This window comes from Dasypus novemcinctus, chromosome 3, assembly GCF_030445035.2.
Source record: "Dasypus novemcinctus isolate mDasNov1 chromosome 3, mDasNov1.1.hap2, whole genome shotgun sequence".
Classification (NCBI taxonomy): domain Eukaryota; kingdom Metazoa; phylum Chordata; class Mammalia; order Cingulata; family Dasypodidae; genus Dasypus; species Dasypus novemcinctus.
The window spans coordinates 83853538-83867716 of NC_080675.1; the positions used below are offsets into that span (position 1 = coordinate 83853538).

Genomic DNA, 14179 nt, shown 5'->3' on the forward strand with positions numbered 1-14179 from the left:
CTGAAGTCCCTGAGGCAGTGACTTCCACTTAACCTGGAAATTTGTTAGAAATGCGCATTATTGGGCTCCATCCCAGACCTAATGAATCAGACATCTGGGTATGGGGGACTAGTAATTTGTGTTATCTGTGATTTTACAGTCCCTCAAGGTGATGCTAATACTAAAGTTTGAGAGCCATTGGTTTTGAGCAAATTTTTCACAACAGACAATTAAAAATGGATTTAACCCTTTAAGTAATTTATCATCCATGCCTTCCTCCTCCCAATATCTTAGATGAGTTTGCTATAAGTTAAATAGTTTTTATTCACATGCTTCTTCATTTTAAAGCTGAATTAAAGGACTTTTTAGTCAGTAAGAATTGTTTTAAGTGGATAGACCTTCATTTTAAAATTGTGATGTGAGTAATCTAAACTTGCATATAAATTCAAAGAAGCTATTGGCCCACAAACTATAGTAATGATACTTTCTTACACTTGTATTTGGATAGTTTCCAAAGTGATATCACACTTTTAGAAAGTCACAAACTTCATAAAGCTTTCCAATATACAGTGGTTTCAGACCCATAATGTGTTTTACTATCCATAGTCTGTACTCTGTAAATTACATTTTATTGTTAACTTAAAACTTTTTGCTTTAACCTGGGTTAATGAGCATTGCTGGTCTCTGATAGTAATCATCAAACAGGTTGCAGAAGATATTTAAAAACTATTCTGTGATAACTTAGTGGCTTACCTTAGAGAAATTTTAGTCTTCTAACAAAGGAAGACATTTTCCACTAAGTGACCTTCAGTTTATATACTAAAATTATCATTATCTGTTGCTTTATGCTTTGTGTAAATATGCTGATATGTGTTTCTAGAATTATTGGATTAACTCTGAATAAAATAATAATAAAATGAGATTTTCCTCTTCCATCTCAAGAACTCAGTATGTACTCCCCGTTTTTTAATTTTATAATTTTTCAGACCCATAGAAAAAGGAAAGAATTGTACAATGAGCATATTTATATTCATCTACTGAATATCTTTATGATGCTCATTTTATGCAACTCTCTGTACACATGCATGCGCATGCACACACATATACTCCCTTTTTATCATATCAAACCATCTTAAAGCAGGCTGCATGCATCCTAACAGATAATCCCTGAATACTTCACTTTGCATTTCCTAAGAAATAGGATATTCTCCTACGTTACCACTCATAGAATTTCCACACTAAGAAAGTCAACACTGATTTAATAGTAGTATAAATTATACAGTCCTCTTGCAAATTTCACTAGTTATCAAAAAAAGTATCCTGTATGATTTGACTCCTTCCTGCCAGTCCTCTGACCCAAATTTAAGAACCAGTCATGATTCACACATTGCATTTGGCTATTCTGTCTACTTAGACTCCCCTAATCTGAAACAGGCTTACTGCCTTCCTCTGATCTTTATTTTTATTTTCATTTTTTTAAGATTTATTTATTTATTTATTTCTCTTTCCCCCCACCCCAGTTGTCTGTTCTCTGTCTATTTGCTGCGTCGTCTTCTTTGTCCGCTTCTGTTGTTGTCAGCGGCCAGGAGTCTGTGTTTCTTTTTGTTGCATCATCTTGTTGTGTCAGCTCTCCATGTGGGCAGCGCCATTCTTAGGCAGGCTGCACTTTCTGTCGTGCTGGGCAGCTCTCCTTACAGGGCACACTCCTTGTGCATGGGGCCTCCCGCACGCGGGGGACACCCCTGCGTGGCACGGCACTCCTAGCACTTGTCAGCACTCTGCATTGGCCAGCTACACATGGGTTAAGGAGTTCTGGGGTTTGAACCACGGACCTCCCATGTGGTAGACGGACGCCCTAACCACTGGGCCAAGGTCTGCCGCCCTTCCTCTGATCTTTAAAAGGCAATTCCTAACAATGAGACACCACTACACACCTATTAGAATGGCTAAAACCAAAAACACTGACAACAACAAATGCTAGTGAAGCTGTGGAGCAGCAGAAATTCTCATGCATTGCCAGTGGGATTGTAAAAATGATACAACCACTTTGGAAAACAGCCTGGTAGTTTCTTCCAAAGCTAAACATAAGGTTAACATATCATCCAGCAAGCACAGTCCAAGGTATTACCCAGATGAGTTTTAAACTTCTGTTTATACAACATACACAGATGTTTATAACAGCTGTATTCATATTTGTCAAAAATTGAAAGCAACCAAGATACCTTTCATTAGGTGAATGGATAAACAAATTGTGGTGCATCCATTCAATGGAGTGGTATTCAGAAATAAAAAGAACTAAGCAGTCATGCCACAAAAATGTATACTGCTTTGTGGAAGAATCCAGTTTGGAAAATCTGCCTACTGTAATGAATTAAACTATATGACAGTTTGGAAAAGGCAAAACTAGAGAGACAGAAAAAAGATCAGTGATTTTCAGGGGTTCATAGGGAAGAGAGAGGAAAGAATAGGTAACTACTGAATGTGTGTGCTTCTCATATGGCAGTTTTGTTTTCTGTATTACTTAGATCATCGATTTTCTTCTTGTCAGATGCTATTAACATCAGAGAAGTGGGCCTTGAAGGTGCATTACTGAATTTATTAGACAAAGAAACAGATCAGAAATTATGCCATGATATCAAAGAGACTTTAAATCATATACTCACATATATGGCAGTGGAAAAACTCTCATTTTGGATAAAGCTTTGTAAAGATGTACTTGCTGCATCAGCAGGTAAGTACCAGTGCAGATAAAAATCGAAAGTAAAAACTTTATATAAGATTCTGCCACTGACAATTCATCAGTCTTGTCTAGATATTTGGATTATAAGTGTGTGGTTGTTGCTTTCTTGAAAAGAGATTCTACTAGTATTCTCTTTAATTTGAACAATATAAATCTGACATGTGAGCCTGTTTCTCTCTCTCTTCCCCCTTTCCTTCTCTCCCCTTCCACTCTCTTGATTGTCTTAAGCGACTTCCCTGTGTAAAACATGAAACAAACTAAAAAGTAGACTTTTATTTAAGCCATAAAAGGCAGCCCCATCATTTGTTTCCATACATATAATAAACATTTAAGGGATTATCTCTAATAATCAAAATAGAAAATTCCCCAAAGCCACTACATTTTGAACAAGCCAGTTTCTTTACACTTAATAATGTTAATTTTATATAGTGTTAGAAAATGTTTCTCTAGTGTCTTTGCTAATACAGGAAAATTGTGTAAGTTTTTAAAATTTGTATCCTTGGAGTAAGAAAAGAAGGTGGAAACCTCTTGTATGCCAAGTACTGTACATATTTTATTTAATCCTTTAAACCATCTTATGAGTAGGTAATATTCCCGTTTTTTCAGAAGAGAATACAGAGTTGGCTAGGTTAAGTAACTTGTCCAAAGACAGTCTATAGTGACTGAGATGGATTCAAATCTAAGTTTTTATGACTTCAGCATCCATGATTTTTGCTTATTTCAGTTGCTCTCAGCTCAGTTACTCAAGCCTTATAAATTAATGTGGTTCTGATCCCTGAAGTATTTGACAGGAAAAACAGTACCATAACCATAAAATTTCTTTTTAAAAAATATTCTCTACTGCCCACCTTGATTCTTATTGATCCTTTCTCTTCTACTGATTTTTACTACTCTCTCAACCATTATACTCTACATGTTTTCCTTCTTAAATACCTTTATTCTATTTCCACTATTTAAAAATTTACAGGTACTTCTTTAAAAGAAAATGTGTATATGAATACATAGACAGGTATTGATTATACTTTTCTAGTATCTCACCTATCTTTTTTTTAACTTTACATTCATATTCCTTAAGCCAGCTAGCTTTATTTTATTTTGCTTTTTATTCTTTATCCTTTGTAGTTTGGCTCCTTCCCTGTTTATTGGGAAACCAAATTTCAATCTCTGTTGACTTCTCATTCATAAGACAGGATTTTGTCATAACATCTTTGCTATCATAACACACACAAATGTTAACCTACAAGATAGTTTAAGTTTAGTTTAAGAAAGGCCTGTTGGTTTGTTTAAGTCAGTTAATAAGAAGAGAAAAACATTCACTCATCAATATTCCTGCCATCATTACACCGTTGAGGCTATGAAAGCAATGAATCCAAGAAAAATGTTTTCCAATAGTTTCAGTGGGTTTAGTAACCTCCTGAAATACGTTCAAGGCCCCAGTATTAAAATAATATCTCTAATGTACTTTACCCCCACACACATTCTCCTTAGTAGAGAATTTTGAATTTCTTTAGGTATATCTATCTATATCTGAGCCTGTACCTAGTATCGTTCAGTTTGTCACTTTGAATTCAGTTTAACAACTTCGTCATCTTGGCCTGGAGCAGCTCTTTTAGCATTTCCTTTAGACAATGCTGTTATCCTCCATAGTCATTTGACATAATTATTCGATATTATTAAAAGATAGATGTATGATTGAACAACTGTAATTCTAGTCAGAATTTGAAATTGTGTTCCTTTATAAATATATGTTCCACTTGAGTATAATTACATGTATTTTTCCTTGATTAAAAAGAGTTTACATCTATAGCATGTGTGGATACAATGCAAGAGGAAGAAGGAGATAAAGGGGATGATGCCTCAGTTCTGACCACCAGAAATGATGAAAAATCACATCCTTTTACCAATCCCCGATGGGCTACTAGAGTCTTTGCTGCTGAATGTGTCTGTAAGATAATCAACCAGTGTGAGAATGCAGACAGAGCACATTTTGACATTGCTTTAGCACAAGAAATGAAAAAAAAGGATTCAAGAAGTAAGTGGCATAATAGTGAAGAGGGCCAAATGATATAAGTAGAAATGCCATCTGCTTATGGTTTAATATTAATATAAAAATTAAAATGTTTTTATTCTCCCAAATCAGTTATGAAATGAGTATAATATTTATATAAGCTGTAAGATTATTTTTGATGTTTAAATACATTTGTAAAAGATTAAGCTTCTTAAATTAGTGTTTACTTGTTTAATGGACATGTGCATTGAGTAAGTTTTTAGAGAATATTTGTGTTCATAGGGAATAATTTGTGCATTAGCTAGTTCCCCAAAATTATTTTCTAAATTACAACTTAAGAGTTTTTGCTTATAGATTTTTTTCTTTTAATAGAAAAGAAAACATTTGAGCCTATCTAAATGTAAAGTAAACCTAACTTTAAGACTATTTTGCCCTTTTATTATCCAGTTTTATTATTTTTACTAAAATATGTGTGCTTTTATGGCTTTGAGGTCTATTTTTTTTAAAGATTTATTTCATTTCTTTTTCCCCACCCCCTTGTTGTTTGCATTTGCTATGTGTGTTTGTTGTATACTCATCTTCTTCTTAGGAGGCACTGGGAACGAAACCCAGGATCTCTGCTGTGGGAGGGAGGTGCCTAATCACTTGAGCCACCTCTCCTCCCTGCTTTGATGTGTCTGTCATTATGTTTTCCTCCTTGTGTCTCTTGTTGCATCAGCTTGTTGTCTTGCTTGCCTTCTTTAGGAAGCAATGGAAACTAAATCTGGGACTTCCCATGTAGTAAGAAGGAGCTCAATTGCTTCAGCCACATCTACTTCCCTCTATTGTTTTTTAGCTTTTTGTTTTTTTTATTTCTCTCCCCCCCCGCTCCCCAGTTTCTGTTCTCTGTGTCCATTTGCTTCGTGTTCTTCTGTATCCTCTTCTATTCTTGTCAGCGGCACTGGGAATCTGTGACTCATTTTTGTAGGCATCATCTTGCTGCATCACCTCTCCGTATGTGTGGTGCCACTCCTGGGCAGGCTGGACTTTCTTTCACACTCTCCATACAGGGCGCACTCCTTGCACGTGGGGCTCGCCTTCGCGGGGGACACCCCTGCATGGCACAGCACTCCTTGCGTGCATCAGCACTGCGCATGGGCCAACTCCACACGGGTCAAGGAGGCCCTGGGTTTGAACCTTGGAACTCCCATGTGGTAGGCAGACGCCCTATCCGTTGGGCCAAGTCCACTTCCCCCTCTGTTGTTTTTAATTCACTTATATGCATATGTTCAGAGACATAATGAACAATTTAAATACCTTAGAAATATTCATTGCAAGACAAAAAATGATAAAGCAAATCTTACTGCCAGTCTGAGGTTATGAACTCGGTATATGTTTCTAATTATTTTTCAAGCAGGAAATTATTGAGTATCTTTTTGTGGTGAGCGCTGAGCTAGATGCGACGATAAATATAAAATAAATATGTCAAATAAATTTATTGATTGTTGTGCTACTAATTGAAACCATAATTGACTCTAAGATGAGTTTGTTTCTTCAGTGTGAGATATAGCTCTATTTGTTCTTAGAATTAATCTCAAATACACTCTAGGTAAAAGTTGCTTGTACCCCTAAATTTTTTATTAGAATAATATTAAATGATTGCCTTAATTCTCTCCTCAGTAGAATTATTATAATATAGAATGAATTGTAGGAAGCAATGTGGCACAAGCAATTGGGCTTCTTTCTGCCTATCACATGGGAGGTCCCAAGTTCAGTTCCTGGTGACTCCTGGAGAAAGGCTAGCTGGCACAGCAGGCAGGCGCAGTGAGCTGACGCAACAAAATAGTGCAACAAAAGAGACACAAAGAGGAAAAAAATGAGAGACATAACAAACCAGGGAGCTGAGGTGGCTCAGGTGATTGAGTGCCTCTCTTCCACATGGGAGTTCCCGAGTTCGAACCTGGTACCTCCTAAAGAGAAGACAAGCAGACACAAAGAACACACAGCAAATGGACACAGAGAGCAGACAGCATCCTCAAACAATGAGGGGCAGGGAGGGTTAAATAAATAAAATAATTCTTTTAAAAAAATTTTAAAAATGAAGAATGAGTTGTAGGGGAGCAGGTATAGCTTAGTGGTTGAGCACCTGTTTAGCATGTACAGGGTTCCGAGTTCAATTGTAGGAGTAAAAGGATCTCATTAAATTTATCAATTTTGTAGCTAGAAATGCTTTTCTTACCCCTGTCATTTGTCTGTGTGGCAAGAAATGCAAATATAATCTAGTTCATATCAAAAGCTACATAAAACTTTTTTTAAGTAATGTTAAATCTCTTCAACTTGAGATAAAGAGAACAGTTAAATTACTGTTTACTTTATCAACCCAAAGTCTACTAAGTGCCTTCTAATTTACTTTTATCAGAAAGTCTCAACAAACTTTTTATTGAAGGTACTATTAGCACACTTTCAAAAGCTGCTGATTCTGCTTTTTGTTTTTAATAGCTACAAATAATTATTTTCTTTGAGATAGTTTTATGTGTGTGTGTTTTTGCAGTGGTGCAGTACATTATGAGAATAACATTCATTAAATCTGGCTCTAAAGTTTATTTAACAAATGGTAAATAAAACTAGAGGTACTTTAAAAATGTATTATGAAACTGAAAGAAATTATCAGTTAAGCTAAATCTTTTCCTTGATAAGGTTTTTCTTAATCTTGTAGATGACTTTTTGGTGCTACATCTTGCTGATTTAATACGCATGGCTTTTATGGCTGCCACTGATCACAGCAACCAGCTCCGTCTCTCCGGCCTTGAAACACTATTAGTTGTTATTCGGCGATTTGCAACTATTCCAGAACCAGAGTTTCCAGGTCATGTGATTCTGGAACAGTATCAAGCCAATGTAAGCATTTTCCGTTAAAGAATTTTATTATTTAACACCTGGGTAAAAAGTCTAAAACTAATTGACAAGTCACCTCTTAATTTGTAAATAAGTATATATCTCTGCTAACATATCACCAGTGTAATATCTAAAATAATGTATATGTTTTAAGAAGAAATCTGATAGCTAATATTTTAGAAAGCTTAAGTAAATGCAAAATGCTACATGAAACTGGTCTTCTATAACTTTACAGTTTAATTTTCATAATTAAAACCTTCTTAGTAATTTGGGATAATAAATGACTTTAATAATGAAATCCTTAACAAAATGTGTGAATAAGCAACTTAACACTAAATAGTATTTCATTTAGGCTAGATTAATGTTTTATATTCAAGTCACAACTCCTAAAATATTATATGCAACCTCTGGTTTTTTTTCCTGGACATAGAGAAGGATTCAGATTTCTGTTACTGATTCTATCATCTTTTTAATTAATTTTATTTTGACTAGTGCATTGAGCAATCTAGGAAGAGCAAGGAAGATTATAAAATTGTTACCTGTATTGTAATTCTCTATCAGCATTCAGCCAAGGATACCTCTCATTGTGATTTCAGAGACAGCCTCAAATGGCTAGCAGTTAGGGAAACAAGAGCAGTTGACCAGTAGGTTAGCAGTCTCCATCACTTCTTCCCAGAAGGTAGTGCCAGTATATACTTAGGAAGAAAGCAAGTGAAGAGACTGGTGTAATTAATGTCACTGAATTGTACACTTAGAAATGGTTAGAGGGAAGCAGTTGTGGCTCAAGTGATTGGGCTCCCGCCTACCACATAAGACGTCCCTGATTCAGTTCCTGGTGAAGACAGCAAGCTGGCGCAAGGGCAGGCATGCAACAAGACGATGCAACAAGAGACACACAAAGAAAAACGAGAGATTCAACAAAGTAGGAAACAGAGATGCCTCAAGCAATTAGGCGCCTCCCTCCCACATTGGAGATCCCCAGTTCAGTTCCTGGTACCTCCTAAAGAAACAAGGAAGATGAACAGACATAGCAAGTGCAAATAACAAGAGTGTGGAGAGAAAGAAATAAAGTAAATCTCTGAAAAAAATGGTTAGAGTAGCTAATTTTTTGTTTTTTATATGTATAGGTTTTGGTGTGTATATATGTGTGTGTGTGTATAAAACCACAGTTTTAAAAAGTAAAAGAAAAGCATTGAAGTTACATAAAATTACCATGTTAGACTAAAATATAACTCAGCTTAATTAAGGGGAGCCCAATTACATTTTTAGACCTCTTGAAACTTCAAGTGATAGAAACACAATCCCAACTTACTTAAGCAAAAAGGGGAGAATATCAGGAATGTCTTAGTTGGTTCCGCTTTCTTCTACATTGGCGTTATTCTCAGGTTTGCTTTCTCCATGTGCTATTAAGATAGCTCCCTTAGTACCTAGAGTCTTATAAAGAGAAGTGCTTCTTTCCCAGTATTTCCAGAAAAAGTTTTAAGGAAAGTTTTCATTATCCCAGCATGGATCCCTAGAGCCAGGTAGTATTGTCAGCTCAGTAGCAGCAACATGGCCTGAGAGTGGAGGAGAGAGATGGTTTTCCCATAGGAAAATTGCGATAATGTTATCTAAAGAAGGGGGAACAGGACGGCGGACTTGGCCCAGTGGTTAGGGCATCCGTCTACCACATGGGAGGTCCGCGGTTCAAACGCCAGGCCTCCTTGACCCCCGTGCAGCTGGCCCATGCGCAGTGCTGATGCGCGCAAGGAGTGCCGTGCCCCGCAGGGGTGTCCCCCGCATAAGGGAGCCCCCTACGTAAGAATTGCGCCCCGTAAGGAGAGCAACCCAGTGCGAAAGAAAGTGCAGCCTGCCCAGGAATGGCGCCACACACACGGAGAGCTGACACAAGATGACGCAACAAAAAGAAACACAGATTCCAGTGCCGCTGACAACAACAGAAACGGACAAAGAAGACGCAGCAAATAGACACAGAGAACAGACAACCAGGGTGTGTGTGTGGGGGGGTACCGGGAGAGAAATAAATAAATAAATAAATAAACTTTTAAAAAAAAAGAAGGGGGAACATATGCTGGCAGACAAAAGCAACAGGTGTGCAGACTACCTATTAGAAATAAATAGTTTTAAAATAACTTTAAAAAGAGGTTCTTAATTGATGCTTGATATATCATGTAATTTCTTGCCAGGTAGGAGCGGCACTTAGACCAGCCTTCACTTCAGAGACACCACCTGATGTCACTGCCAAAGCGTGTCAGGCAAGTGATTTAAAATATGATGCTTAAGAAATAAAATATGACATTTACGAAGCTGTTCTGCAGTTAGTATTCTCTTTATTGGAGTTGTCTAACCATCATTCTTAGTTTCTCCTTTTCCTTTTAAATTTAGAGAACTTCTCCCTTTTTTCAGGGTAACCTAATATATAGATAGGTCATAGTTTATTTAACCAATTCCCTGTCGATAGACCTATTTGTTTCATCTTTTGGTATTATGAATGATAGTACTGCAGACACCATTCATAGATCATTTCAGTGGGGTACAAACATATCTGGCAGATAAATTTCCCAAAATTTCCCAAAATTGAATTGCTGGGTTAAAGAGTCTATTGTAGGAATTCTATCAGTTAAAACTCCCCCTATGAATGTATGAGTACCTGTTTTCCCATAGTCTCAGCACCATTGTGAATTGTTAAACTTTTAGATTATTGTCTAAGTAATGGATTTTTAAGAGTTTCAGAATAGTTTAGATTTGCATTTCAAGTGAGTTTGAGCATTTTTTCATATATCTAAGAGCCATAAAATAGATAATTTTTAAACAATTGCTTGTCTCAGAGTGAGTACCCAAATACTCATTATCTAGCCCTGGATGGCCTAAAGTAGTTAAATACAGGACTGGCATGAATAAATTAAGTATAAACATAACAGAAAAAACTCTATCTAGTGTCAGTTCTTTCAACTTTATTTTATTCAATTATATTTAGGAAATATTTAAGTACCTTCAATATTCAGAGAACAGAAAGAGAAGTAAAACACATTTCCTGCTCCTAGAGTCATTTATAGTCTAAAAAAGAAGGATAAGGCAAGTACTTTTAATACAAAGCATACTGATAAGTGTCAGCAATATCAACGAAATACTATGGTTTTAAAGACAAATGAGGGTAGTTTTAGGACATGTGTTATGTGGGAGATTACATTTGAGGTGAACCAAAACAAACATGTACACATTCTAGAAGGAAGGCTTATTAATGTTCAGTGGTGAGGAGATAAAATAAATTTTGTGTTTCAAGAATCATCATGTTTTCCAGTTTGTCTGAATGTGGAAGAGGAGCAAGAGGAAAAAAGATGGAAAAAGTAGATGGGGACAACACTGGGATAGACTTTGAATGCAGATAAATGGAACCGTATGCACTTGAATAGGCAGTGGGGATCCAAAGAATTTTCATTATGGAAGTAACTCTTTAAGAAGTATTTATTCAGAAGACTAACCTGACATCTTGTGATGTACAAGATGTACTGAAGTATGAATAAACCATATATTTAACAAAGATGTATTGACTGACTCTGTTAAGGGAAGTCACTTAGATGCTATCATTGGAGTTGAGAATCTGAATTAGGTGCTAGCACCAGGACCCATAAATAGGGAACTAATATAAGAGCCATTTAACAGTATAGTCTCTAGTACCTAACCACTTAAGCGAGCAGGGGAAAGAATCCATCCAGGGGTGACTCCAACCCACACATCTATGGCCTGTTGATTTTTTAGAACAGTGCGCCAAATCTACTCAGTGGGGAAAATATAATCTCTTTAACAAATGGTACTGGTAAAACTGTATATCCAAATGCGAAAGAATGGAAGTTGTCCTCTACCTTACACCATATAAAAAATTTACTCAAAATGGATCACTAACCTAAATATAAGCGCTAAAACTATATAGAATGAAACATAGAGAAATACCTTTAGGACCTTCAGTTAGGCAATGGATTCTTAAGCTTTATACCAAAACCACAAGCGACAAAAGACAAAAATAGATAAATAGGACTTCATCAAAATTAAAACGTTTGTGTGTCAGAGGATGTTCTCAAGAAAATGAAAAGACAGTGTACAGAATGGGAAAAAAAATAATTGGAAACCATGTATCTGATAAGCATTTAATATCTAGAATTATAGAAAGAACTGCAGCTCAACAACAGACATCCCAATTAGAAAATCAGCCAACTACTCGAATAGATGTTTTTCTAAAGAAGATATACAAAAGGATGACTCCCAAGTTTCAAGCCTAAATGTCTATGGTAGTAATGGTAGTGGAGTCATGCAGAAAATTAGAAAAGACTAGAAGAACAGGTATAGGAAAAAAGATGAGATTAGTTTGGGGCATGCTGCTTAGGGACTACCAGAGATAAGAGAGTATTATAAAGATTTGGAAATTATCTACATGGAAATGTTAGGTAGGTACATGATCTTCCTAAAGGAATGTATAGAAGCAGAGAACAGAACCAATGGCAAACCCCCAACTTCTTTGTCTTTGATAAGGAGCATTGCTTAATATTTTTCCATTTACTTTAACTGCCAGGAAAACCAGAAACAGTTTGAAGGGAGCCCTTATCGATTACTGTATTTAGACTTAAGAGTCTATATCAATAATACTTAGCCTTCTGAATGGGATAATATATTCCTTTAAGAATGGTCAAAGTTAAATTCCCTTTCCAGAGAAAATTGCATGCATGTAGATGGAAGAGATAGAAATTTTCTTTAGAGCAGGAGAAATATCATGGCACCCAGAAAAACCATACCTGGCTATAATTGAATTAACTTTTTGCATTGTAGAGTTGTTAATGATGTGTTATTTGTTTTTAAAAATATATTGTCTTCAAAAGAATCAAAATTCTCATTAGGATGAAAACATTAGGTGCCTTTTTCTTTCAACTAAGTTACATTAATCTCTGTATATTACCACAATTAATCTCTGGTTTTAGAATAATAAGCTGAAATTATCAAAATTGGAGATTTGATTCAAATATTAATCCAAACATTTATGAAAGTGATTCCTTTCACATATCCATTTCTCCATGTTAATGACATCTGAAACTTCAGTTTATATGGTTATTTTGTTTTTGTTTTTTAAAGATTTATTTTTATTTATTTAATTCCCCTCCCCTCCCCCCGGTTGTCTGTTTTCTGTGTCTTTTTGCTGCGTCTTGTTTCTTTGTCCGCTTCTGTTGTCGTCCAGCGGCACGGGAAATGTGGGCGGTGCCATTCCTCGGCAGGCTGCTCCCTCCTTCGCGCTGGGCGGCTCTCCTTACGGGTGCACTCCTTGCACGTGGAGCTCCCCTACGCGGGGGACACCCCTGTGTGGCACAGCACTCCTTGCGCACATCAGCACTGCGCATGGGCTAGCTCCACACGGGTCAAGGAGGCCCGGGGCTTGAACCAGGGACCTCCCATGTGGTAGACGGACGCCCTAACCACTGGGCCAAAGTCCGTTTCCCAGTTTATATGGTTATTAGCACTGGTTTCCATGCTTCAGCCTTAGAATGTTAGACTTCGTTCCCTTTTGACTGTCATTATCATTACTATTCCATTGGGTTTCTTGATAGCAAGATGTTTTCAGTGACTAGATTCCTGATGTATGGATGAGTTCTGCTGAACTCACAAGGGGGGATATTTATAATTTTTAAATATAATGTTTGATTTTCTTAAAAACCAGGTTTGCAGTGCCTGGATAGCAAGTGGAGTTGTAAGTGACCTTAACGATCTCCGAAGAGTTCATCAGTTGCTCGTTTCATCATTGACAAAAATACAGGCTGGAAAAGAAGCTCTAAGTCACTTATATAATGAAAGTGCTTCTACCATGGAGATCTTAGCTGTGCTAAAAGCATGGGCAGAGGTTAGTATGTCTCAATTTGTAAATGAAATGTTGAGGTTGTTAAATAAATACCTTAGGCTATAAACTCAAATTAACTACTAGAACATATAAAGTCCATTTTTAGAAGTCCAAAAGAGTTCTAACATGAGATTTATTTGTACCGATTGATATGTAAGGTGATATGGGCTATGTACCCTAGAAAAACATGTTCTTAAACTTAATCCATTCCTGTGGGTGTGAACCCATTGTAAGTAGGACTTTTTGATGAGGTTACTTCAGTTAAGATGTGACACAGCCTCATCAGGATGGTTCTTAATCCTATTACTCGAGTCCTTTATAATCAGAATGAAATTCAGACAGATAGAAAGCCACAGAGGGAACAACCAGAAGCTGAGAGTCAGTGGAAACAGGAGAGGTTGCCATGTACATTGCCATATGACGGAGGAACCAAGCACCAAGGATCACCAGCAGCCAGCCCCAGAATGCCAGTCTTTGGGAAGAAAGCATCACCTTGATGAGTCCTTGAATTGGATTTCTCTTAGCCTCAAATCCTGAGACATTAAATTCCCATTGTTTAAGCCAACCCATTGCATGGTATTAATATTTGCTTGAGCAGGCAAGGAAACTAAAACAATATGTTACGCATGTATTCTTTTTTTTGAACATTTATTTTATTTATTTTTCTTTTATTTCTCTCCTCTTCCCCCCCCTCCATTGT

The 14179-nt window shown here is 36.6% G+C and overlaps 1 protein-coding gene across 14 annotated transcripts in view; it reads left to right on the top strand.

Moving 5' to 3' along the window:
• Positions 1-14179, top strand: part of HEATR5A (HEAT repeat containing 5A) — a 122758-nt gene that overhangs the window by 80412 nt on the left and 28167 nt on the right. For 9 of the 14 annotated variants that reach the window (XM_058293600.1, XM_058293603.2, XM_058293601.1 and 6 more), the window contains 5 exons: positions 2528-2710; positions 4512-4751; positions 7423-7604; positions 9788-9856; positions 13303-13482. In XM_058293600.1, coding sequence (XP_058149583.1) covers positions 2528-2710; positions 4512-4751; positions 7423-7604; positions 9788-9856; positions 13303-13482 — 854 coding nt within the window. The remainder of the gene's footprint in view (positions 1-2527; positions 2711-4511; positions 4752-7422; positions 7605-9787; positions 9857-13302; positions 13483-14179) is intronic. The other 5 variants (XM_058293607.2, XM_058293609.2, XM_058293608.2 and 2 more) reach the window with 1 other exon arrangement.